At 25.8% G+C, this 26,310-nt stretch overlaps 6 protein-coding genes across 6 annotated transcripts; 5 read left to right on the top strand and 1 right to left on the bottom strand.

The window, feature by feature from the left end:
- Positions 1 to 2,190: 2,190 nt before the first annotated feature.
- Positions 2,191 to 2,803, top strand: OCT59_027099 (uncharacterized protein; the record flags this gene model as incomplete). The annotated part of the gene is made up of 6 exons (XM_066136716.1): positions 2,191 to 2,193; positions 2,283 to 2,311; positions 2,370 to 2,383; positions 2,458 to 2,507; positions 2,585 to 2,624; positions 2,703 to 2,803. The coding sequence occupies 6 exons, from the start codon at positions 2,191 to 2,193 to the stop codon at positions 2,801 to 2,803; spliced, it is 237 nt and encodes a 78-aa protein (XP_065993178.1).
- A 2,473-nt stretch (positions 2,804 to 5,276) lies between these two features.
- On the top strand, positions 5,277 to 6,749 carry OCT59_027098 (uncharacterized protein; the record flags this gene model as incomplete). The annotated part of the gene is made up of 1 exon (XM_066136715.1): positions 5,277 to 6,749. One exon carries the CDS (start codon positions 5,277 to 5,279, stop codon positions 6,747 to 6,749), a length of 1,473 nt encoding a protein of 490 aa, XP_065993177.1.
- A 2,702-nt stretch (positions 6,750 to 9,451) lies between these two features.
- On the top strand, positions 9,452 to 10,927 carry OCT59_027097 (uncharacterized protein; the record flags this gene model as incomplete). The annotated part of the gene is made up of 1 exon (XM_025328653.1): positions 9,452 to 10,927. The coding sequence occupies one exon, from the start codon at positions 9,452 to 9,454 to the stop codon at positions 10,925 to 10,927; it is 1,476 nt and encodes a 491-aa protein (XP_025165635.1).
- A 2,038-nt stretch (positions 10,928 to 12,965) lies between these two features.
- OCT59_027096 (uncharacterized protein) lies at positions 12,966 to 14,642 on the bottom strand (the record flags this gene model as incomplete). The annotated part of the gene is made up of 5 exons (XM_066136714.1): positions 12,966 to 12,979; positions 13,061 to 13,099; positions 13,180 to 13,749; positions 13,990 to 14,038; positions 14,265 to 14,642. The coding sequence occupies 5 exons, from the start codon at positions 14,640 to 14,642 to the stop codon at positions 12,966 to 12,968; spliced, it is 1,050 nt and encodes a 349-aa protein (XP_065993176.1).
- A 4,783-nt stretch (positions 14,643 to 19,425) lies between these two features.
- OCT59_027095 (uncharacterized protein) lies at positions 19,426 to 20,061 on the top strand (the record flags this gene model as incomplete). The annotated part of the gene is made up of 2 exons (XM_066136713.1): positions 19,426 to 19,502; positions 19,803 to 20,061. 2 exons carry the CDS (start codon positions 19,426 to 19,428, stop codon positions 20,059 to 20,061), a joined length of 336 nt encoding a protein of 111 aa, XP_065993175.1.
- Positions 20,062 to 20,957: 896 nt separating this feature from the next.
- Positions 20,958 to 25,011, top strand: OCT59_027094 (uncharacterized protein; the record flags this gene model as incomplete). The annotated part of the gene is made up of 6 exons (XM_066136712.1): positions 20,958 to 20,978; positions 21,051 to 24,102; positions 24,178 to 24,256; positions 24,343 to 24,496; positions 24,574 to 24,741; positions 24,820 to 25,011. The coding sequence occupies 6 exons, from the start codon at positions 20,958 to 20,960 to the stop codon at positions 25,009 to 25,011; spliced, it is 3,666 nt and encodes a 1,221-aa protein (XP_065993174.1).
- Between the last annotated feature and the right edge of the window lie 1,299 nt (positions 25,012 to 26,310).

Here is a 26,310-nt window from a genome sequence, read left to right as displayed (position 1 = left end):
AAATCAATTTAACTTTAATAAATTATAAACAATATCATTTTGTAAAAATTAATAAGATATAAATAGACTAAACTTTTATAGACCTCAATACCCTATAAAAAATCTGTTACAATTCCATATGTTTAATACGTAATTCATTTTTAATTTATTTTTATTTTTTATTTTTAAATTTCAAGTGATCAAGATTACAGAAAGGTAGACAAGAACTAATATTAAATCAGCCAAACGCTACCCTAAACTACGCTGCAATCAAACCGCCCGTAGACCGTAATTCATTTTAATCTTTTTTAGATAATAATTTTATCTATCATAATACGCGATCACGTGATTGTTTTTTTTTTGTGATACTTTTTTTTTTATACAGTATATGATTTTGATCTTCCTTTCTTTCCTTTATTTTTCTTATTTTGTCACACTCTTTTTCTTTATTTGTCATCCTCTTTTTTTTATTCCCCCTTTCTTTTTTTATTTTCTAGCTTCGTCACCCCTTTAAAAAATATTTATTTCCCACTCGCTACCTTTTTTTTTTAAAGAAAAAATTTCTTCTTTCTTCCTTTCATTTGTCTCCCCATTTATAAAAAAATTTTTTTCTAACTTTACTCATTGTCCTTTTCCTAACTTTGTTATCCTCCTTTTTAAAAAAAAATTTTTTATTCCCCTTTTTTAGGCTTTTTAAAATTCTTTTATTTTATATTTTATTCTTTTTTTTTGTCGGTTGATTTTTCTTTGTGAGTTCTTCTTCATGGGTCAGTTATTTTAACGTGAGTCAATTATTTTTATGTAGATTAATTCTTTTTCATGGGTCAATTCTTTTTCGTGGGTCAATTCTTTTTACGTGGGTTGTTTCTTTTCGTGGGTCAATTCTTTTCGTGGGTCAATTCTTTTTCATGGGTTAATTTTTTTCATGAGTTGTTTCTTTTTGTAAATTGTTTCTTTTTGTGGAATGCTTCAGCATGTTTTTCTTTTTTGTGGGTCGTTCTGTTACTCTTACTCCAAACTTTAAAAATGCCAACTCTTGGAGATTTGAATGATTACAGGGGAAGTTTGGCTCCTAATTGACATTCTTATGTTTCTTTTTTTTTGTTTTTTAGGTTTTTAGATACTAGAAGACTTGGATTAATCTAGACTTATAGGTAGTTAGGAGAAGTGGATTTAACTACTAGAAAATTTAAAGTTTCTTTTTGTTTAGTTTGCAATAGTTAGGAAAGAACTTTTCATAATATATTTGTATTTTATTTTATTTTTATATTTAATTTTATAATATAACTAGCAATAAACTGTAGCTTAAGTGGTAAATTTTGTGATAAAATTAGTAATCATCATAAATTCAGTGTCCTAATCATGTGAATTCTATATGTAACAAACCAATTTCTTAAATAATATTACGTTGTATTATTTTAATTGATATTTTTCTTAACACGTAACGATTAGCATAATAGTTTACTATAAATAGTTAACAATAGAATTGTTTTTGTAATAAATGTATTAATTACGTTATTATTTAATTTTTTTAATTAAAATATATTGATTTTTTTCCTTTAATTTCTTTAATTGAAAATATCTATATAGAAATTTATCGATATTGTGTGGCTTTATATTTTTATCTCCGACCTTTGATAATTGCATATTAGTTTACTAAGAATGGTTAAGTGATATTCTTAAACAAAAGAATTTTTTTTTTTTGTGATAATTTTGAACAAATGTTAAATTGTATTTTTTTTTCTTCAATCGAAAGTTAAATTTTAAACTATATTCAAAAGTTAAAGCTAAATTCAATTTAAGTTATATTACCCTTTCCTCTTCTCTCATTCTTCCCCTTCACTCCTTCTCGTTCTTCCAGCATTTTCTTTTATAATTTCAATAAATTATAAATTTAATAGTAATTATACCTTCAATGAGTTACAGTACGTTCAAAAAACTCTTTTAAAACCTTCTTAATAATAAATTACAGTCTGTAAATTAATTATATTACATAACACCTTCCCCTTCTCATTATCTCCTTTCCTCCTTCTCGTTCTTCCTTCTCTTTTCCCCTTCTCTTCTCATTCCTCCTCTTTTCCCTCCTTGTATTTTCCTTTCCCTACTTCTCATTCTTCCCCTTTCCCTCTCTTTTGTCCTTCCCTTTACTCCACTTGCCCTTGCCCTTCCCCTTTCCTTTTCTTTTTTAGGCGGCTCCCTGACTCTTTAAACATGGTATCTCGCTGAGTTTTGCATGTCTTTTTAATTTCTTTATTCCATTTTTTAAACAACTACTAAATTCTCTTTTTATTTCTTTTTCTTAGACCATGTTATTTCTTTGGCTCTTTTGCACGTGAGAATTCGGTAGGTGAAATTTTAATGAAATGTTTTACAAACGTTTCTTTTTTTAGGTCCAGCTTCGAAGGTATAATATCTTCAAATTTTTTCTTTGATTTTTTTAGCAAAACGTTTGCTAATGTTTTTGTTTTTATTTTTTAGATCCAGAACTCCGTTTTACTTCATTTCGAAGCAGACTACCATTTTTGAAGGTAAAACTTCAAATTTTTTTCTTTCAGGGGGTTTTTTTTAACAAAACGTTTTGCTAACATTTTCATTTTTTTTGTAGGTCAAAGAGACCCATTTCAAAGGCTGTACTCATTTTGAAGGTATAAGCTTTGAAAATGTTTTATTTTTTTTCATTTTTATGCAACGAAATATTAACTTTTTTTTTACTCCTTTATTAGTGAAAAAAAAACCATGTAACGTGGAACCATACCATATGCACAAAGCACTAGCACAAAGCACTGGACTTTCTAGCACGACATCAATAGAGTATCGATACTAAATACAAAATACATACAAAACAAAAATCTATATATGCAAACATAACTAACGCATGTGGCACTTATAATCCCCTTCTGAACTGACAGTTATCTTTTTAAACTATGAAACCACAATTATGCACAAAAATTGAGATCTCCGTTGAGTTTATTTTTTTTTTACAAACTCTACTAATAATGTATAAAATTTTGATTTTATTTACTTCATGAACTATTTTATGAATTAATTTATTAATAGTATATAAATAAAGATTTTACCAAATATTAGCCTTATATTAATCTTACAATAATTGCAAGCATGTATTTAATGATAACTTCTTGATTATCAAAAATTATTCATGTTTATTTTAGCCATGGATTTTTTAAATACCTAAATAATATACTATAAAAGTTTCAAGTTTCGCCCAAACATCTGTGGCTTCGCCCGAAGCTTCAAAGTCAAAATAAACTACCCTAGCGTTCCCCCAAAAAAAAGCACTGGTGGCCGGCATTATGCGGAATTATGCACTGTCACGTGAACAGTGCGGTGACAGATAAGGTGTGACGAATAAGTTTTTTCGACTCGAAAAAAACTAAGTCCCTCAGATAGTCAGATAAATATAAACAATGAAAACACTGAGGGGTGTGACGGATGTGATGATTTTTTACTTGGACACGTGACCAGTGCTTTTTTTTGGGGGAACGCTAGGCTAGATGTTAAATTAGCAGATGATCGGCATATGATTGGCTAATACTATAATTATTAAAAATTTCGGCTCAAAGCTAACTTTATCCTTTTTTGCCACAATAATTTTATATTATATTTTGGGTATCCTAAACTACCAAATAAAACAATTAGTACAATTTTTCTAGCAAATATGATTTTGCTCGGAGCTTCAAAATAAACGTGATAATCAATATATATATGATCGGTAAATGATCGGCAAAGTGATAACTGATAATAAGCATGTCCGCCCTGTTTATTAAACCAAAGCCACATGAATATATAATGGATATACCGTTAATTTTACCACAGATAAAATTAAAAATTTTCTTTATTTTAAATCATAAAATATGTCATGGTGTATATGAAATACAGTTAATATTTTATTAAAATTTTTTTTTAAAAAAAAGATATTGATTTATGTAACACACTATCAGGTGAGATCAAAAAGGAAAATGAGATCACCGAAAAAATCTTCATTCTAAATATGGAATCATCACGATTAACTATCCCTATGATTTTCATACTGCGCATATTTATTTGTTACACTTTTTTTTTTTTTTTTTAAACAGTAACGCGTTTTATTAATTATCTAATGATCCGAGGATCTATAATCAAACATAAAAACACTTAGAGCAGTGAAAACTAAATTTTCAAAACCCTATAACTGAGTAATCGAACCATTATATACAAAATACATATATACAAAAAAAAATAAATTATTACTACTTAGAAAACAAAAAGGGAAAAGCAAGATCGCTAAAAAAACCCTAAATGAAATTTATCTAAGATTGTTATCTAACTAAAGACAGATTGATACCCTCCGTACTATACCCTGGTAAACCAAAGTAAAACCTTCCTTTGGCGAAATCTGCGGTCTCTAGTTAGCTTTCTCGCATGCGAGCACCGCCCGCCATCAAAATTACGTCAACGGCTTCCAATGTAACGTGCGCAGACTTGCATGGCCCGAACTATACACGCGACTTGGTGTGATTGGCCTCCCCAATGTTGATCGACATCTTCGTAACCTTAATTTTGATTGATACTCTCTGCTTGAAACACTTACCTAAAGCGGATAGGCCACTCCTTTTACACCACCTTTAGGGGATATTTAACATATGCGCTAAAAAAAAAAACTACTGCGCCAAACCAATAACGAAACCAAAAGAAAAGGAAAAAAGAAAAGAAGAAAAAAAGGGTAAAGGGTAATAAACACCAAACCAAAACAACCACCAGAAAAAGCTAACCACCTCCCAAGACTAACACTTTCCTTCGCCCGCTAGACCTTCTGCCAAAAACCCACTTCAACTCCAAGAAAAGAACTCCGCAACTTCCAAAGACCAATATTCCAAAGGGACTCCGTCTCCAGTATTATCCAGGGACTGCTCCAAAGGTTTTCCTTATGCAAAACTCTCCGAAACAACAAGTTATTAGGAGCCAAAACTTAACGTTACGAAGCTTTAGAAAAATTCGGCAGTTGGTAAACCCTCTACTAAAACACTTAAAACTCATTAAAAAGGACAGTATTAAGGGTATTTTTCGTTTTAGAATCCATTTCATGAAGAAAAAATGAGAGTTTATTAGTTGGAATAACGAGAAAAATGAAATTTTTGATTTTATGAAGTCGTGTGAAAAATGGTCGTAATGATCAGCAGAAAGAGTCCCCCACTATTCCGTCATTTATTTGTTACACTCATTTACGCCATATCTGATATATATAAATTAAATAAATGGGTAATAAAGAACAAATTTTCTTCCTTTTAAAAAATTAAAAAATGTCGAAACTTAACAAAGATGTAATATCCCTAATATTAAAAGAATTATATGATAGGGGAAATACACTTTATTCATGTCTTTTAGTTGACAGGACTTGGTATGAAATGACTGTACCAATTTTATGGAAGAATCCTTTTCGATTTCACTTAAAAGAAAAAGCACATATCATTATAATTAATGTAATACTTTCATATTTATCAGAAGAATCAAGAGTTAATTTGAGGAATCAAGGAATTGAACTTATAAATACATATCAACATCAACAACCTTTATTAAATTATATTAGTTTTTGGAAATATTTAGATTTAGCTGTATTAGATAAAATGATAGAAACTTTTGTAACTGATACAAATATTAATCAATCCAAAATTTCTATTATAGGATTAGAAATCATGAATATATTTAATAGGAATACAAAATTTTATTTTCTTTGCAACTTTTCTTACTATAACTTTACTTCGGGTACTGAACTTTATTTCTCAGAACTTGGATGCCTTCATTGTAATTCTACTCAAGACAACAGCATCTTAGCAGAAGGATTGGCTATATTAAATACATCAATTAAAAAATTGAGTTTTGATATTGTATATAATAACACTCATAATTTTGGTATCATTAAATTAATTGAAGGTCAAAAAAACTTAAAAGAAGTTAAATTCAACAATAAATATCTGGTTACTTTTAAGGAATCAATTATCGGACCACTTGAAGAGTTACTAATTAAGTGTGCCGATACTATTCAATATTTGAAAATAGACTGGAAACCTGTCACAAATTTATTTTCATATCTTGTAAATTTAATAAGTTTAGAAATACACGGTTATCTCCACAATAATTGGAATCATTTGGAAAATATATCTTTACCTCTTTTAAAATACCTAAAAGCTTATTACGTGTCATCTAAAATTTTGGCAAGTATAATTGAAAATACAATAGGAAATCTTATTGAAATAAGTATTATCTATGATAAAAGTGGTGATGATGAAGGAAGGCTTATCCATGCAATTTATCAAAATTGTCCAAACCTAAATTATCTTAAATTCTCATTATTTAATAAGAATTTTTCAGAATTTGAAAATTTATTAATTAATTGTCAAATTTTAAATGGATTGGAAATTTTCTGTATACATGAGAATCAAATTAATTGGAAAATCTTATATGAAATATTGACGAGGTCCACACCAATTGGTTTATTTAAATTTAAATTTATATATTCTACTATTAATTCTTATTTGAAAATTGATTTAGAATCTTTAAGTTTATTTCTTGACAATTGGAAAGATAGAAGTTCTATGTTATTGCAAATCTTTTCACTAATAAAAGTGGAGCAGATACAACAACATCAGCTAAAATTAGAAGATCTTTTACAAAAATATAAAACAAAAGGAGTAATCAAAAATTATTGCACTAATAGGTATGTATTTGAAGATTTTGAATGGATTCAAAGTAAATTCTGTACGTTATATGATTAAAGGAAGATTAGGGAATTTTAAAATAATTGATAGAAAATCGCAATTTAATTACGGAAAATTAGAAAATTTATTTAGAATATTAGTTTGTAAAATAACTAAAGTTTTATCTAATTATGAAAGATCGGTATTTAAATTAATATTTTTGTCAAAATTGTCGCTGGGATGAGGCGCAGTATTCACGATCGTTTTTTTATTAGCAGTAGGAATTTTAATGTCTATTGTCTAATAAGTAGGTGAAAGTTATCTAAATTAGAAAATCTATGATTTATATATATATATAGGACTTTCGAGTATTAATATTTTTTCTAAAAAAAAAAATTTCAAACCACCACGAGAAAAAAATTATTTAACTCAAAAGAATCTTATTAAACTTTAAAATAATTTTAGATAAATTTATCTAGAATATGGTGGATAATAATAAACATATCTTTAAATTCTTTATCCTGAAAAATGTCACTAATTATTACAAACAGAATTGATTTATCGGTTCAACAGAGGTTCAATTAAAAGTACGACCTTTTATTTATTTACAAAATTTTATCTCTGAAAATATAATAAAAATTCTTCGTTAATGTTGGAATGTCAGAATTTACCAGTTTCAAGAGCAGCAATTTTTAATTAAAGAAAAGTAAGGAAATTTTCTGCAATCAATTATTTATTAGTATGATAGATTTCACTCGAGATAATGAAAATTATATAATAACGTAATTAAAAATCACTACCGCCATCAATTATACCATATAATGGTGTTGCAATCGGCCACATGACCGCCACAGAATATTTTTTAATTTTCCTTTTTGGTATTTTTTCAAAGTTTTTTTTTTTTGATTTCGGATTTTTTGAGCTTTTTTTCATTTTTCGGATTTTTTTTCACTTTTCTTTTTCCGGCTTGGTTCTTTTTCCAAACCCCCCAAAAAAAAATTTTCAATTCTCTTTTTCGGTTTAAACCGAAACATTTTTTTCTTTTACCATTTAAGTTTGGATCGATGCTGCGGTGCCATGGTAAGGCACCTTATTTCCGAAATTTTTTTTTTTGCGATTATTTTGTTTTACTAATATTTTCTTTTTCCTCTAATGTTTTTTTTCATTCTTTCATCCTATAGGTTTGTATTTTTCAGTTAGCAATATAATCGAAATATTTTTTTATTCGAGTAATAATTATATTTTATTTGGTTTTTTTAGTTAAAATAATAAATATGATTTAATCCAACCAAAAAAATTTAAATTAATAATTTTTTTAATTAATATTTTTAATATTGTTCTTTTTATTATTGGTTTGCATCGGCCAGTTCTGACCCGGCACGTTGCAAGCCTTTAAAATTTCATTGATATAGTTGCCGGTAATTTTACTAATTTACTAATTCTTGCTTGGTAATTTATACAAAGTTATCATAATGGTAGCAATTTGTTTATCATAATTCATGACTTAAAAAATATCAAATTGAAGTAATATACGTAATATACGATTTTCAAAATTAGTAAAGTTTATAATACATTTTAATTTTTTGGAAAATATTCTTATAATATGTTTGAGAATAATTAATGAATTTTAATAAAAGGTAAAAACTAAATTTTTTTTAACAGAAAAGTAAAGTTCCTTTTTGCACTATTTAATATGCCAGATGTTGCTTGATAGATCTGTAAAATAATAAATAGAAATTTATGCACATTTTTTACACTTTTTTATTCGATCGAGTAGATATAGTATGGAATAACTCAAGATCTATAAACAGAGAATTATATTATGGCTATTATGGCTTTAGATTTTTGCCCTATAAAAAAAATTCTGGAAAAACCTTCGATAAATGATCATTTTTCTAATTTTTATTCCGAAGAATAACTAAGACATGTGATCATTTTTCTGAAAAATTTTTATTTTATAGGGTTGCAGAGAACGGAGACTTGCCAAATTACTTAAATAAAAATCGTAATAAATTATATTTTAGTGAATTAATTCATCGAGTTTTACATATTGGTAGGTTCAAAGATCTCACTTGTATAACTGATATGGGATTATGTAAACCTGCTGATTATAAAGCATCAGAAAATACAAAAAATAATACATATAGTATTTTATCATATATTGCTCCTGAAAATTGACTGGGAAAACCCTGCGAGCGAAGCGAGTTACGATTATAGTATTCCCTATAAAAAAAATAGATACGTTTTTTATACTGAAAGATACGTTTTGTTTACTGAGAGATACGTCTACCGGTGGTTAAAATTCTTTAGTTGGATATGAAATACAGTTATTTTATTAAAATTTTTAATTTTTTCTTAAAAAAAAAAAAAAAATTCTCTGAGTGCAATTGATTTATGTAACACACTATCGAGTGAGAACATTATTCAAAAAAAGGAAGTGCAGGTCTGAAGGAAGAAAGTAGTTCGGGGAATAACAAACATTTGCGTGGTTATACTAATTTTCGCCCCAGGTTCCCATTGGATCCGATGTGAAATTAGCTCGGATTCCATGTTATGATGGCAGAAGACATGGGTCCGGATGATTACAAATCAAAAAATTCCAGATGTTGATCAATCGGACCTTTGCGTATGATCAGTGTATGACCGAATAAATCAATATGGAAGTGACCCGAAATTCGAATGATTTTCACACTGCGCACATTTTATTTGTTACACTTCTTTACGCCATATATAAATTAAATAAAGGGTAATAAAGGACAAAATTTCTTCCTTTTAAAAAAATGTCGAAACTTAACAAAGATGTGATATTCCTAATATTAAAAGAATTGTATGATAAAAATAATACACTTTATCCATGTCTTTTAGTTAACAGGACTTGGTATGAAACGACTGTACCAATTTTATGGAAGAATCCTTTTCGATTTCAACTAAAAGACAAAGCACTTAACGTTATAACTAATGTAATATTTTCATATTTATCAGAAGAATCAAGAGATAATTTAAGGAATCAAGGAATTGAACTTACAAATACATATCAACAACCTTTATTAAATTATATTAGTTTTTGGAGATATTTAAATTTAGATATATTAGAAAGAATGATAAGAACTTTTTTAACAGATACAAATATTATTAATCCCAAAATTCCTATTATAAGATTAGTAATCATGAATGTATTTAATAGGAATACAAAATTTTATTTTCTTCGTGATGATTTTTCTTTTTCTTCCTCGTTCCTAGGTACTGAACTTTGTTTCTCAGAACTTGGATGCCTTCATTGTACTTCTACTCAAGACAACAGCATCTTAGCAGAAGGGTTGGCTATATTAAATACATCAATTAAAAAATTGAATTTTGATATTTTATATAATAATACTCATAATTTTGGTATCATTAAATTAATTGAAGGTCAAAAAAACTTAAAAGAAGTTAAATTCAACGATAGATCTCCGATTATTCATAAGGAATTAATCGTTAGACCACTTGAAGAGGCACTAATTAAATGTGCCGATACTATTCAATATTTGAGAATAGATTGGAAACCTGTCACAAAATTATTTTCATATCTTGTAAATTTAATAAGTTTAGAAATACACGCTTTTCGCCACAAAAATTGGAATAATTTGGAAAAGATATCTTTACCTCTTTTAAAATATCTAAAAGCTCATTACGTCCCATCTAAAATTTTGGCAAATTTAATTGAAAATACAAAAGGAAATCTTATTGAAATAAGTATTATCTATGATCGAAGTTATGATGAAGGAAGACTTATCCATGCAATTTATCAAAATTGTCCAAACCTAAATTATCTTAAATTATCATTGTTTAGTGAGAATATTTCAGAATTTGAAAATTTATTAATTAATTGTCGAATTTTAAATGGATTAGTAATTATCGGTACACACGAGAATCAAATTAATTGGAAACTTTTATTTGAAATATTGACGAGGTCTACACCAATTAGTTTATTTAAATTTAAATTTATAGATTCTACTATTAATTCTTATTTGAAAATTGATTTAGAATCTTTAAGTTTATTTCTTGACAATTGGAAAGATAAACGTTCTATGTTATTACAATTCTTTTCATCGGGATCTATGTTAAACGTGGAGCAGAAGCAACATCTGCTAAAATTAAAAGATCTTTTACAAAAATATAAAACAAAGGGAGTAATCAAAAATTATAACACTAATAATTTTGGATTTGAAGATTTTGAATGGATTCAAAGTAAATTCTATACGTTATATGATGATTAGGGGATTTTAAAATAATTGAATAGTAAATCGTAATTTAATTACGGAAAATTAGATAAGTAGGTGAAAGTTATCCAAATTAGAAAATCTATGATTTATATATGTAAGACTTTGGTTTTAGTGCGAGTATTAATTTCAAATAACCACGAGAAAAAAAATTATTTAACACAAAATAGTCTTAGCAAAATTATTAAAAATATTTATTTAAAAATTATTTTAAAGTTTAATAAATTTTAGATGAATTTATCTAGAATATGGCACATATCTCTAGTCTCTACATTCTTTAACCTGAAAAAATGTTACCAATTATTGCAAACAGAATTAATTATCGGTTCAACTAAAAGTACGGCACGAAATGAATTTGAAACATTTAAAAATAATGACTTCTTTTTTCCTCGACCTTTTATTTATTTACAAAATTTTTTCTCTGAAAATTTAATAAAAATTCTTCGCTAACGTTAGAATGTCAGAATTTGCCAGTTTCAAAGAGCAACAATTTCTAATTAAAGAAAAGTAAGGAAATTTGCTGAAATCGATTGTTTATTATGATATACTGTATTTCACTCGAGACAATGAAAATTTATATAATAAAGAAATTAAAAATTCATCCCTACCGCCATCACTTATAAGTTATAACATATAATAAATAGTTCTTTTGAATTTTTTTTTTTGTTTCTTTTCGAAAATAAATTTCTTTCTTTTTTTTTGAGAAATTTTTTTTTGAACCTTTTTTTTTCATTTTTCGGGAGTTTTTTTTTCTTTTCAGCCCTTTTTTTTGAAAGAAATACTTTTTTTCACATTTCTTTTTCCGGCTTGGCTCTTTTTTCCAAACCAAAAAAAAATTTTTTCCCTTTTCTTTTTCGGTTTGGCTTTTTTTTTTAAGCAAAACTTTTTATCTTAATTGTTTTTTCCATTCTTTTACCATTTATGTTTGTATTCGACATTTGCAATAGTGACGTATAAATCTACACTCAATAAACGACCTCGCCAGGAATTAGTTAATTGAACATATTTTATGCTGACACTTGCGGAAAGATGTAAAGAAGGGTGTGAAGTATGTTTCGAAATTAAAGTTATTTCGAAACATTATTTTAAAATTTTTTTAACATTTTTGACTTTCCGGATGGGGACTTTTAGAAATGGTAAGCTTCGCAACCGTTACGAAACAAGAGAATCATTACTAAACGTTTCACTTTATCTTTTTTTCTAGATTCTCAAAGTTTCGTAAGATTCCATTTTAAACGTTGTGAAACAATTTTTAGGGTGCCAGACTCTTGGAAACGAGAAGAACCTGGACTCTGGATATGGATAATGTAAGGAGGAATTTTTTTTAATATTGAAGAAACGTACTAACGTTTCTTTTTTTTGACTTTTGTAGATTTCAGCTTCTTTGAATTCTTCCATAATGCATGGTAAGTGTATTATGTATATGCAAATTTTCTTTTGATATTTGCTTGAAAAACATCATATACTAATATTTCTATTTATTTTAGTTTTAATAGTTGTTTATTGGAATCGAACCAACTGGAATAATGTTCCAAACCATTAATAACAAATTAATCATTTTTATTATCCCTTAATCTATCTGACATTCTATAAGTTATGAATTAAACCTTATACAGTATATTTAGCTAATAAAAGTAACTATACATACATTATTATCAGTTTACTGTAAATACTACATGGATCAATCAACTGGCTGTTGCCTTTATAAATGTACAAGTTGTACTACGATAAAGCGATCAATATAAAAAAGATAAAAAAAAATCATTTTTTTAAATTTGAATAAAAATAAAAAAAAACTATTTCAACAAATAGTACTAGTCACTATTTATTTTTCACTAAAATAATGAATCTATAGATTGTTTTATTCATACCAATGCTTATAATTTATCATATATAATATTGATTAAAAACATTAGTCCCGATGCGAAACAACGGCACGATACTAGTATTCCAATAAAATACATATACTGTAATAAAGAAAATAAATAGTAAAAAATAGATATTAATAAAGAAATTTATATTCCTTTTCTTTTCTTTAGCTGTTTTTATCTATAAAATGAATTATTAAACAAATTGTTAATATTATTAGTAAATTATACATGTAGGAAACAAATTAATATAAATGAGTACCTAGGTTGAGTTTAGTGAAATCTATTGCTTCTATGGATTCTATAGGATAAAGATAATTTTACATTAATAGTTTCAAGAATTTTAAGAATTTTATAAAAATAAACAAAGACATTAATTACCTGAATATTCAAATGAATTATCATCATCTTTGTCATCAACAGCATTTTTTGGTTCTGGTAGATCTTTAAAGTTTAAAAGTCTACTCGTGTACACTGCTTGAGGGTTCGTAGTATATGAAAGAGTAATACCATTATATGGTAATGAAGAGGAAGTAAACTTTTCATTAATTTTATCTGCTTCTTCAACTTGCTTTTTGACTTCACTATAACCATATAAATCATTACGTAATTCATATAATAAATTATATAATTTATCTGCTTTAGGTCGTTTTAAAGGATCAGCATCCCAACATTGTTTAATTATGTCCAAAATTAGTTGAGGAATTTTGTAATCAGATTTTGGTCTAAGCCCTTTACAAATGCTAATTGCTAAGATTTTATCATGAGCAATATCATGATAAGGAGGAAGCCCTGTACAGACTTCATATGCAATAATTCCAAATCCATAAATATCGCTTTCTTGAGTATATTCTTTTCCTCTTAAAACTTCAGGCGCTACATAAGGTAATACTCCATATACTTTTTTATACTCATCTTGAGATGATTTTACATTTGCTGGTCGACATAATCCTAAATCAGTAATACGAATAAAATCATCATGGTTTAATATATTACCACAATGAATATCATGATGAATTAATCCTTTACTATGAATATCCTTAAGTCCATTTGTAATCATTTGTAAAAAGTCCAACTTTCCTTCCCATTTCATTGAATTAAAACTATTATTTTAACGTTGTCTTAAACTGCCATCTTTTGAATATGGCATTACCATCATAAAATTATTAGATTCTGGATCTTTAGTAATACCATAACAAAAAGTTACATTAAACGAATCAATTGTAGTATGTAATTCAATCTAAAAATCATTCATATATAATGACAAATAATAGTCAGCTTAGTACTCACAAAAGGAAAATATCTAAAAAATTATAAATAAGTAACTTACTTCTCTTAAAAAATCAATTGTAATATCTTGTGAATTATGTAAACATTTTAAGACAACTGGAAAATTTTCGTAATCCTCAACCCAATTTTTACTTCTTATCCATTTATTATTTTCAAAATCCCATTTGTATATATACTTTCCAAATTGCTTTATAAATAGTTCCAAATCCTCCTTTGGCCAAATATGCAACATTTTCAAATCTATCATATTCAATCCACTCCAAAATTTTCTTATGATTTTTAGCTTTAAGTTGTGCTTTTTGAATAAGCTTATCAATTTCATTATTTCCACTAGTCCAATTTTTGAAATTTTGTTGAAATTTACATTGACACCAAGCACCAGTAATTTTAGGCTGCTTACAATCTTTGCATAAACCATTCATTTTATAACGTTTTTTTAATTCTTCATTTAATATTAGCTTATCAATTAGCAAACTTTGTTCATCCGTTAATTCCCGATGGTAAAAATCTTTTATTTGCTCAATTATATCGCCGCTGAGCATAAATTCTTCCATATTTTTTGAATAATAAAAGTGATATTAATTTTATGTTTAAACAGAGTAAAAAAGATTTTTATTTTTAAAAAAAAAACCCACGGCATTTTAAAACGTATTACAGTCGCACAGCAGCGATCGACAAACCTTGGGCGTTTAAAAAATCAGCTGATAAAAATAATTCCGTCAAGAAATTTCTTTTTATATTCTACGAGGATCCCGAAATATACATAAAAAGGTCAGATCCGGGTTTGCGTACATCCAGCCAAAAAAAACATGAAAATCTTTCCTTTTTTAGATAATTCCCGGTGAAAAGATATTTCCTTTTTTGGTCACTCGCCAAAATTATCATAATTCCGGCCCTGAAAGAATGCGTACAGCTATTAGTAAAATTTTTTTGGCTGCCTCTGACCTTTCTATATATATTTCGGGGTCCTATTCTACGTAATACAAATTTCACTTATTATTTGATCATCATTATTTTATGAGATTTCTGTACAGTACATAGATATCAAGTTAATTGGATAATATATTTTGTATAAAAATTTTAAATCTATACAATTCTAATGTGAATTTAATTTAAAAAAAAATATTTAGTCATTATTAGGAAAAAATGAAATCAATTATATATAATATATGTTCATGAAAGAAAAATTCAACCGCTGGTAAATAAAAATAATTATTGTTACAGTATTATAAAAATAAAAATATAAATAAATTAAAAATTTCCATTTATCTTAACACCATTCTCTTTATTAACGTGAACTTTTTTGTTAATTTATATTTTTTTAGTGCTTCCAAAGTGAAATAGTATTTAATAACTACATTTGCATAATCATATAAATTGTGCCAGGGGATAGTAGAACGACGACCATCATTTAAAACGCTATCTATATCTATAATCTGTTGAATTTAATTTATATTTACATTAATTAAACATAAATAAAACATAGTAATAAATAATCCTTTACATAATGTTATTAACAAGTATTAATATAAATCAGGTCATTTATAATTTTCTTCCTTTTAAAACCTTGGTTTCTACATGTGGTAATACTCTCCTTCGCTGGTTTGCATAATCCCAAATCAGCAATATTGGCATAACTGAGTAAACCTTTAATATGTTACCACTATGAAAATCTCGATTAGTTAATCCCACTTTATGAATATTATAAAGGCCATATGCAATATCACTCAAAATATCGAGCTTATTCTTCAAGCTTTATAAATTGAAATATTTATCTAATTTCGTCTTAAATTACCATAATCTGCATACTCCATTACCATCAGGAAATTATTTGATTTAGAATCTTTAGTAATACCATAAATTTAATAATACGAGCTGAATTATTTACTTTCAAGTGTGAATTAATATATAATATTACTACCTCATTTAAAAATTCTAGTTTTGAATTATATAAACATTTTAAAGCAACAATTATTTTTCCATATCTATTCCATTGATTTGTTTCATAATCTCATTATCTTCTCAATCTTCTTATTTCACCATCTTTTCAAATTGCTTTATATATTGATCCAAAACCTCCTTTTGCAATATATTCAATATCTTCAAATTTATCATATTCAATCCATTCTAATTTTTCATAAGGACTTTTTGCATTAAATTGTGATTCTTGAATTAATTTATCAATGTCAGAATTTCCACTTGTCCAATTTTTTTAGAATTTTGTTGAAAATGTTTAATATTACATAATTGACACCAATTATAATTCGTATTAGATTGTTTACATTCTTTACATAAAACATTCTCTTTATAATGTTCTTTTAATTTTAAATATTGGGATTTAACTGAAGAATAAAAATTGATATTTGATAAATTAATAATAAATGAAAAATCTTTTATTTGTTCAAAATGTATTGATACTAATATATCGGAATAATCGAAAAGTTATGTATCATTTTACAACATTCAAGTTTAAAAAGTTATTAAGCTTATTAGTAATGATGTAATAACGCAACTCATATACCCGAAAAAAATAAGTATAGGTAATTATGTTTCATGATCGATTAATTACAAAATATATAGGTCAAGTGGGATCTGCACAATTTTACTAAAATTACGTATGGATTTTGGATTTTTGAGATTCTTGGAATTAATTAATAAAGTATCGAAATTCCAATTTTTCAACTCTTAAAAATTATTTAGAATTTTAACTTAACTACTATGCAATAATGTACGGTGCATGCTTTTTTTTAGTATTAAGTTGTTTAAATTCTTCACATATCGGATCATAAAACCAAATTCTTACGTTACGTCACTGGGAGAATCCGTAGTTTGTAATCACTAAATGTCAAAAGTAATCACTGCATAATTTTATTAGTATGAACTATGAAGGATCAATATAAAGTCTATAAATGTTTTTTAATAGACTTATTTATATGTAAGTTGCTTATAATGTAGGTGTTATAAGACAGTTTTTATTAAAGTAATTAATGAGTGGCAAAAGAAAGAAATCATAAAATCTAATATGTTCTATAGGATAAAAACAGAAATGATGGAAATGTTAAAATATACAACTACTTCAATTTTCCTTTGAATACTGTGGTACAATCATCCAACAAAGAAACGTTTGATTAATGAATGAATATAGGAAATTTGTAATACAAAATTTCACCATAAATTTCTCACGGACGTTGCAGTCACTGTTAGTGAATGATTTCTAATCATGTGTATATCCAATCAATTATATTACACGTGACTAATTAAACGTGATCAATTTTTTTTTTTTTGATCAATCATTGATTAAATTATTAAATCCACTAATTTCAATATTTTTTTTGGTACAATTTTCATATCACGAAATTTTGGAGTGAAAATAAATTAACAGTTTTCTTTCGCAAAAATTCTTTTCTTTTTATTATCAGTTGCCCCATTTTTTTTGAAAAGAAAGAAATTATTCATTATTCAATATCCTTTTATATCGATCTGTGATTTGCATGATTTTTAAATATAATAATTTATTAAGAGCTGAGAAAAAAATATATTCCATTAAGTTAATGGTTTAAGTGTAAACATCATTTTTATTAGACATTATCATAAGCGGACTATAAATATTGAACTCTTGCGTATTTGACTAAACTGAATAAATTGTTCTATTTCTATCTGTCGTTCTTGAACTGCAAATTAAAAATATACGGTAACTTGTTATACAGATAATACATAGCAACGGACCAAAAAAAAAAGATTTTTTTTTACATAAATAACAAATATATTGTACTAACACGTAAATTTTTTTTTTATGAAATAAATTCTAAAAATTTTTTTATTTGATAAATTGATAAATTTTATGTTGTGTAATATATTGAGTAATACGTAAAAATTTTTTTTCAAAATAATTTTTTATTTTTATGTAAACAAGATAACAATAGAATATGTTCAAATAATGGGAAAGTGATTCTAAAGTTTTAGAATCAAGATTGGAAAAGATATAAGAAATTACGTGAACTTACACGAGGCATTTATAATAATGACCTGAACAAAATAAGTTATATTAAAGAAGAAAAAAAGATGGTACAGGAGTTATGGGAAACTCAATATATTAATGTACGGAAATATATTTGGTTGATAAGATGTGAACGAGTTATAGAAATAGGAAAAAAGGAATTAAAATTGGATTTTAAAGACAAAAAAAAATAGCGAAACGCTTGACAAGCAGACAAGGATACTATAATAAAAAGAAGGCGTAAAACACAAAAAAATAAAAAATTTAGAAAAACATATTATAACAGAAAAAATTATTAGTAATAGTATTTTGATCAATAATAGTAGCAGGCATAGTTGAATTCCTGATTGCTGATCATCTGGACCTGGTTTAATCGCAGAAAATCCTCTGGAATTCCATGACGATCTACGCCTGAGCTGGTCCGGATCACGTTGCGGCTAATTATTTTTCGGCTAACTACACCATTATGCCAATAAACTTAAAATCTTTAAGCTATTATGGAAATGATCAGTAAACAATACTATCACGTACGATAATTAGTGTACGAAAAAAACAAAAATCAGTTGTTTTTTATAAAGAAAAAAAATAAAAATTGAGTGGTTGTTTGGATTAAAAAAAATGAAAATCGGTTTCTGTTATTAAAAAAACACGTATATTATAAGAAAAAAATGCCTTACATTTTCAGCAAACTGAAAAATCTTTTAATATTTCTGATTTGCACCCACGTCAAATAATCAATCATATGAACTGAATCAACTGATCGTTGAAAGTTACACCCCATTCACGTTTTTGAAGAACCAAGGAAAGAGTAACATTAATTTCATTTTATTTGTATTATTCTTTTATTATAAGCTAGTATTGAAATTTCAAATGAGTGTACTATTAATCGATAAAAAAAACTTTTTATTACTAATTTTTATTATTTGACAACAAAATTTATACTTATTTCCTTTAGTATCACTAGAAGTTATACTGTATGTTAGTATGTCATACGTGAATCTTTTATATAAGTATTTTATTATTAATTAAAAAAAAAATATTTTAAATGGATTCTTTATGTAATTCTAAATTACTAAAATTAATTACTTCGAAATGTCCTGGATATCCTGGATATATCCATCGGATAATGCAGAATTGCAGATATTCGTACCCCTACTTAAACAAATAAAATCATCCAAGTTTAGCCTTTATAATTTCTTATAACCTCATAAATGATTATTTATTATAACAATATGAAATTGTCTGTTATACCATAAACGCATTAAAAACTTAAAAACCTATTATTAAACTTTCACGTTGCCCATATGTACCAACTTATGGTTGTACAAACTTACGCTTAAATGTTAAATATTATTCCTGAAAATCTTACGCCGGTATTATCTTTTGCAACAAAAATATGGAAAGAAGTTCAATTCAGGTAAATTATAATTTTAAGTAATATTAAATATTTTAATTAATTAAAAATTGGGTTATAATAATTTTATAAATATGTAGAATGGAAGTTCTAGCAATACTATACCAGAAACTAACGACTCTGTTTCATATAAACTGCTTCACATGAAAACTACTTCAACAATTATAATATCCTTCTAAATTAGAAGAGGGCGGATTTACAAGTTACAACTCCCGACTGAAATAAAGAATTTATATGCATTAAAATTACTTTTTGAAAATTTATAAAATGAATTTTCACCACAAACTTTTCGAGACACTTTAGTTGCCTTGGCAGATCTGACCCATTCGATTTTTATGCAAAACAAAGTATGACTAGATTGAAGTTACATTTAAGAACTTGGGGCACAGTCTTAGAATGGATATGCTTTTCGCCAATAGAACTTCGAGATAAAGCTTTATCAAAATTTTCTGAAATTCATCGTAAAACAACACAAGTTATCAAAATAGGACTTGATAATAATTTTAGATCGAATTTAAGCCAATTTAACCAACTAAGCAACAATCAATTGATTTCTTACTAATCTCTTTCGAGATACGTTACATCGTTAATAGTTTGCTTGATGATGACGGAGACTTGGTTTCAATATTGAACCAGGAATTTTATCAATATAAGGAGTCAAATGATAATTGTTCAATCTTATCGATGCTTACTCAAATACGTAAAAACATAGGTTTTAAATATCATGTAGCATTATCTTATTAAGTAGATTAGAGAATTATGATGATGATACAATATAATCTATTCACTTGGTCTGAAGATACTGAAACAATAATTAGTAAACAATTCTGCGTATTGGTTTAATGGAATATTTTTTGGAGCATTTTGGATCCATATTTAGTTATATTTTCATTAATTTCGTTAACCAAAAATAAAAAAAAATTGGTACAATATCTTCAATCTATAAGAACAAATGATCGCAGTAACATACTTATTGTGGCTACATTATAAAACACTATATAACTCTGACCAGAATTATGGTCCAAATAATTTTTAACCAACTTGTAACTGAACCTCAACCTCTAGTCTTTAAGATGATCACGTAACATAATTTAAATTAGGGTTGCCGATCCCGAGGTTTTATTAATAATGTTTCACATTAATTACATTAATTAAAAAAAACAGTACACAACTTTTTCTTTAATGAAATAAAATACATGAAATGTATGTTGGACTTACAAATTTTATTCCATCACACTTTGATACTACGCCACAATATTAGTAATGATATCATTGAATAGTGATGTGCAACTGTTTGGGAGGCACCAATCTTACTAAATAAGTTCATATTGAATGGACGTTTGTTACAATGTAAATAATGTAAATTTACGCCAACTTGCAGTTGTACAAACTTACATTTAAACGAAAATATTAATCTTACGCCGGTAGAGATTTAATTCTTTTGCAACAAAAAAAAATATGGAAGGAAGTTCAAGTCAGGTAAATTATAATTTTAAATAAATATTTTAATTAATTAAAAATTAAGTTTATAATAATTTTATAAATATGTAGAACGGAAGTTCTTCTTGCAATACTATTCCAGAAATTCACGACTCTGTTTTTTCATATAAAACGATTTCGCATGAAAACTTCTTCAATAATAGTATTCTTTTAAAATTAAAAGAGAATGGATTTACAACTCCCGATGAAAAGGCAGAAGAACTTATTAAGAGACTGACCAACATAAAATATTTATATGCATTAAAATTACTTTTTGAAAATTTACAAAATGAATTTTCACCTCAAATTCTCCGAGATACTTTGGTTGCCTTGGCGGATCCGACCCCATTCGATTTTTATGCAAAACAAAGTGTGACTAGATTGGAGTTACATTTAAGAACTTGGGTAACAGTCTTAGAACGGATGTGTTTTTCACCAATAATACTTAGTAAAGAACTTCGAGATAAAGTTTATAATTCTTTATCAAAATTTGCAGAAATTCATCGTAAAACGACTCAAGTTTTTGAAATAGGAGTTGATAATAATTTTAAATCAAATTTTAACCAATTTAACCAACAAAACAACAATCAAGATGACCAAATTATCACCAAAAAGCGTAATTATAACATTGACTTCTTATTAATCCACTTACGAGACACATTACATAGTTTGCGTGATGATGAAACTTTGTTTCAAGAAATTATACGAAGAGTTAAAAAATTGCTTAAAACTGCATTGAATATCACACCAGGAATTTTAACAACAATAACAGGAACTAATCTTCCAAGTGATTGTTCAATCTTATCAATGCTTAATCAAGTTCGTGAAAGTTTAAGTTTTAAATATCCTGTAGCATCTTATTATGTTGATTGGAGAATTATGTTGATAATTCAACATAATCTTTTTACCTGGTCTGAAGGTACTGAAATGATAATTAGTAAAAAATTCTGTGAATTGGTATTAATGGAATATCTTTGGAGCTTTTTGGAAAGGGAATGGATTGATGTAACTAATAAATCTATTTTAGATTCTCAAACAAAATTTGATGAAGTATCAAATAAAGTTACTAAAGCTTTAAAAAATACTGGATATTTCATGAATGATCTCGCTGGAAATGAACCTATTGCATTACCACATACCTTATGGTTTGGAATATTGGATCTTGCACAAAACCTTATTCAAAAGTCTACTCGAACTGCTACACATGGTCTTTGTTATTATTTAGCAATTGAATCACTTAATAAAGCTCCAAGTAGTTTCATTCAATTTAAAGCAGTTGAAATATTATTACATTTACATAATATTGATAGTAAAATGTTTTCAATGATTGATGATGATTTTGATCAATATATAAAAAAATTAAAAGAAATTAAATCATCAGATTTTTCAGAAAAATTTCAAAATTTGTTATTATTTATTAAAGAAAAATACGTTGAAGACTTAAAGATTTTAAGTGAAAATATTGGAAAAGAAAAGAAAGGAAAAGGAAAAGGAAAAAGTATAAATCAAAATTCATATTTAAAGAGAGAACAAATATCAAATTCTAATGTTATAGATATTATAGCAGATGAAATGACTTGTCCAGTTAGTAGTGAACCAGAGGATCAATTATGTATTTTAAAATGTCAACATACATTATCATTAAATAATTTAAAATTATTAAAACAAAAAATATGTCCTAAATGTCGAGAAAAAATTGAAGAAAACGACATCAGATATCTACCACAAAGTTCTATATTTAAAAATTTATATACTAAATTTTCTGAATCTGGTCATATTATGATACCTCCAATTAAATTAGAAAATTCTGATCAAATATATGATAGTGATGATTCAGATAATTCAGAAGCTGATCTTATATTAGCTAAAAAGAAGAAATCTATAAATTCAATTATTAAATTAAATTCAAATATATCATTATCATCAATACTTCCAAAATTTTCAAAAAAACAACATCCAACATATCAAAATATTATAAAAGAAGTAAATGAAAAACATTATGAAAAAGCTGAATCATTGTGCAAAGAATTTTTAATTTTTTTTTCTAAAAGTTATTCTTTAAGATGCATTATAGGTTATATTTATAGGTGTCTTAAAAATTATGAACAAGCACACTTCTATTTGAAAGAAGCCATTAATTTAAAACCAAAACAACCAATTGCTTATTTAATTTGTGGAGAAATATTTTTTTGGCAATGTAACTATAAAGAAGCAATAAATAATTTACAAAAATCAATAGATTATAAGGCTAAAATAAATAACTTATATATAATACTTGGAAATAGTTTCTTATTTAGTGAAGATTATTATATTGCATGTGTTTGTTATAATTTTGCATTAAAAAATAATTCAGATAATTATTTATGTTTTAAGAATAATGCATGTAGCTATGAAAAGAGGCATATGTATTCAGAAGCTTTAAATATGTTAGATAAACTGCTGAATATCAACAAGGATAATTCTTTAATTTTATGTTATTATGGAGAAATTTTATGTAATATGAAACAATATAGTAAAGCTATATCATATTTTACAAAAGCAAATATTATTGATCCAGAAAATACTCATAATTTAAATAAGAGAGCTATTGGATATTATATTCTTCAAGATTATAATAAAGTTTTATTAGATCTTGATAAAGTTATACAATTAGATCCATTAAATAATTTAGCATATTATCTCAAGTGTCTAATTTATTATACAAAAAAAGATATTGATAATGCTATAATGGTATTTGAAAAGTGTAAAGAATTATTAGATCTTAATGATATAAAAGCAAAAACTCTACTATTTCATCTGGAATATTTACTGAATAAAAATAATTCTACAGAATTAAATAATATATTAACAAAAATTAACCAAATTTCTAATATTAAAGATAGTGAATTACTACTTTTTGTTAGATGCAAAGTATATGTAGAATTAAAAATGTATCATGAAGCAATGTTAGACTTGAACTTGTTATATGATAAAAATGATATTTATTATCTATATATTTCATATATTTCATATATTTATTTATTACGAGAATACACAGATTTTTGGTTATATTTAAATGTTAATAACAATAATGATCTTTCTGAACTTGGAATTGTTAATGGATTTAGTAAACACATGTATGAAAGTAAGAGAATGTTTAATTTATTATTAACTTCTTATAATGTTTAATAATTAATCTATTGATAAATAAATTATTTAGTATCACAAGTTTATTTTATATCAAATCTGGTAAATTTAAATAGCGAACTTTATCAACTTCAAGAAAATGACATAAATAGGTAAATTAATAATGTATTTATTATATTTATTATGCATTTTAAGATTTTCAAAAATTGTGGCAATTTTTTAACTTTGAATTTCTTAGTTTATCAGAAAAGATAATAAGTTCAAAAAAAAAAGAGCTTCAAATGAATTTGCCCATGCTATATCTTAATTGTCATTATTATATTATTTGGAAAATAAACGTTAAAGAAATACTAAATAAAGATTGCTTTATAAAATTTATAATTAAAGGCTTTGTAAGTTTTATTAATTGCTAAAATCTCTTTTTTCACTATTAAAATTTTATTTTTAACTAATGTATGGATTATTATAGAATTCTAAGCGGTATAAGGATTCTGAACTAGTACATTATGAACATGTGCTAAAATATGAAGAAGTGTTAAGACTTGAGGGATGTGGTTGGATTGAATATCAGCTTCCAAAAAATGTAAATGAATATTATGTACAAACTTCAATTGAAATAAGTGGTTCTATCAATATGGTATATTTCTATTTTACTTGGAACTTTTTATTTAAAAGAAAATTGATTTAAGTAACTCATCATTATTTATTCATGTAGCAAATGGATTATGTTCGATATGGGCATAATGAAGAAGAGATAACTTATATTCCTAACATATGTATAGGTGATTTATTACCAAATTTTTATAAAATTTATCCAAATGTTCCAAAAACTTTTAAAGATAAATATTTTTCAAGAAAAGAAATGGAAAACTTGCTTGAGCTGAAAGATATAATTAACCATCTATGACTGTTTTTTTAAATTAATACTGTTTCATTTTTTCATTTACTTCATTTGTAATATTTTAAAATTAACAAATTCATTTTTTTTATTAAAAAAAATTCAATTTAAAAATAATTAAACTAATATTTAAAACTTTAAACATAACTGACCTTGGCCAAGCCTAAAAGGTAAAAGAACGAAAAATAATGGAAAGGAAAAAAATAACTTGAAAAAAAAAATATTATTAAAATAAAAATCGGAGGTATTTACTATAGCATCACAGCATCTTTCTGATCACTGATCCAAATATAGTGGGTGAAAGAATGAAAAATAATTTTAGTAAAAAAAATAAATATGAAAAAAATTATTATTGAAAACAAGGATTGAAAAAAAAGTGTTTACCATAACTCTGCAACATCAATCCGATCATTGATTTAGATTCAAGTCAAAAAAAAAAAAAGAATACTAATTAATAATGTACTTTTAATGTACTTATATAGCCATAATAGTAAAATACAGTATATAAAATTAAATGAAAAAATTATATAAAAAATAGTATAAATTATAAAGGAAAAAAATTAAAAAAAATTGGGTTAAAAAAAACCAAATCGAAAAGTCAGTTAAAAAAAAGACCAAAATAAAAAAAATTTCGGTCTTAAAAATAAACCGAAAAAATAAAAAAAGGAGAAAAGGATGGCTAAAAAAAACCGAAAAATAAGTTCGAAAAAAAATTTTGTAGACCAAGCCAAAAAAAGAAATATTTATAATTTAAACAAAAAAGTCAAGAATATGATAATGTTTTGTTTGATCTTAATAAAAATGAATTAATTCATCAAGATTTACATATTAGTAATATACTAAGGTTCAAAAATCTAACTGATATGGGAAACCTGCTGATTATATAAATGCATCAAAAACAATATATATGGTATTTTACCATATATTGTTAAGAGGTCAAAATTATACCAAAGCATCAGACATATATAGTATTGATATAATTATGAATAAAGTGATTTCTGAATTATCTCCATATCACGATGTAAGTTATGACAATAAGAATTTGTAAAGGACTTAGACTAAGGTTTAATATCAAAGTACAATTAATTGTGATTTAATTAAAAGATGCTTAGATCCAAATCCATTAAGTCGAACAGAAGCAGAAGAAATCAAAAAATTCTTAAGTCAACGGCCTAAAGAATCACTTATGTTGAAAAATAATCGTTATGTAATTGGTAATAATACAGACGGAACTATACCAGTAGGTTGCTTAATTTTATTTATGTTGATTGTAAAATTGTTAATGAAACTTTATTTATTAATTAGCAT

The sequence above is a fragment of the Rhizophagus irregularis genome, chromosome 7 (assembly GCF_026210795.1).
Source record: "Rhizophagus irregularis chromosome 7, complete sequence".
Taxonomy (NCBI): Eukaryota; Fungi; Glomeromycota; class Glomeromycetes; order Glomerales; family Glomeraceae; genus Rhizophagus; species Rhizophagus irregularis.
The sequence above is the reverse complement of the archived record's forward strand: the minus strand, read 5'-3'. Positions and strand labels throughout refer to the sequence as shown.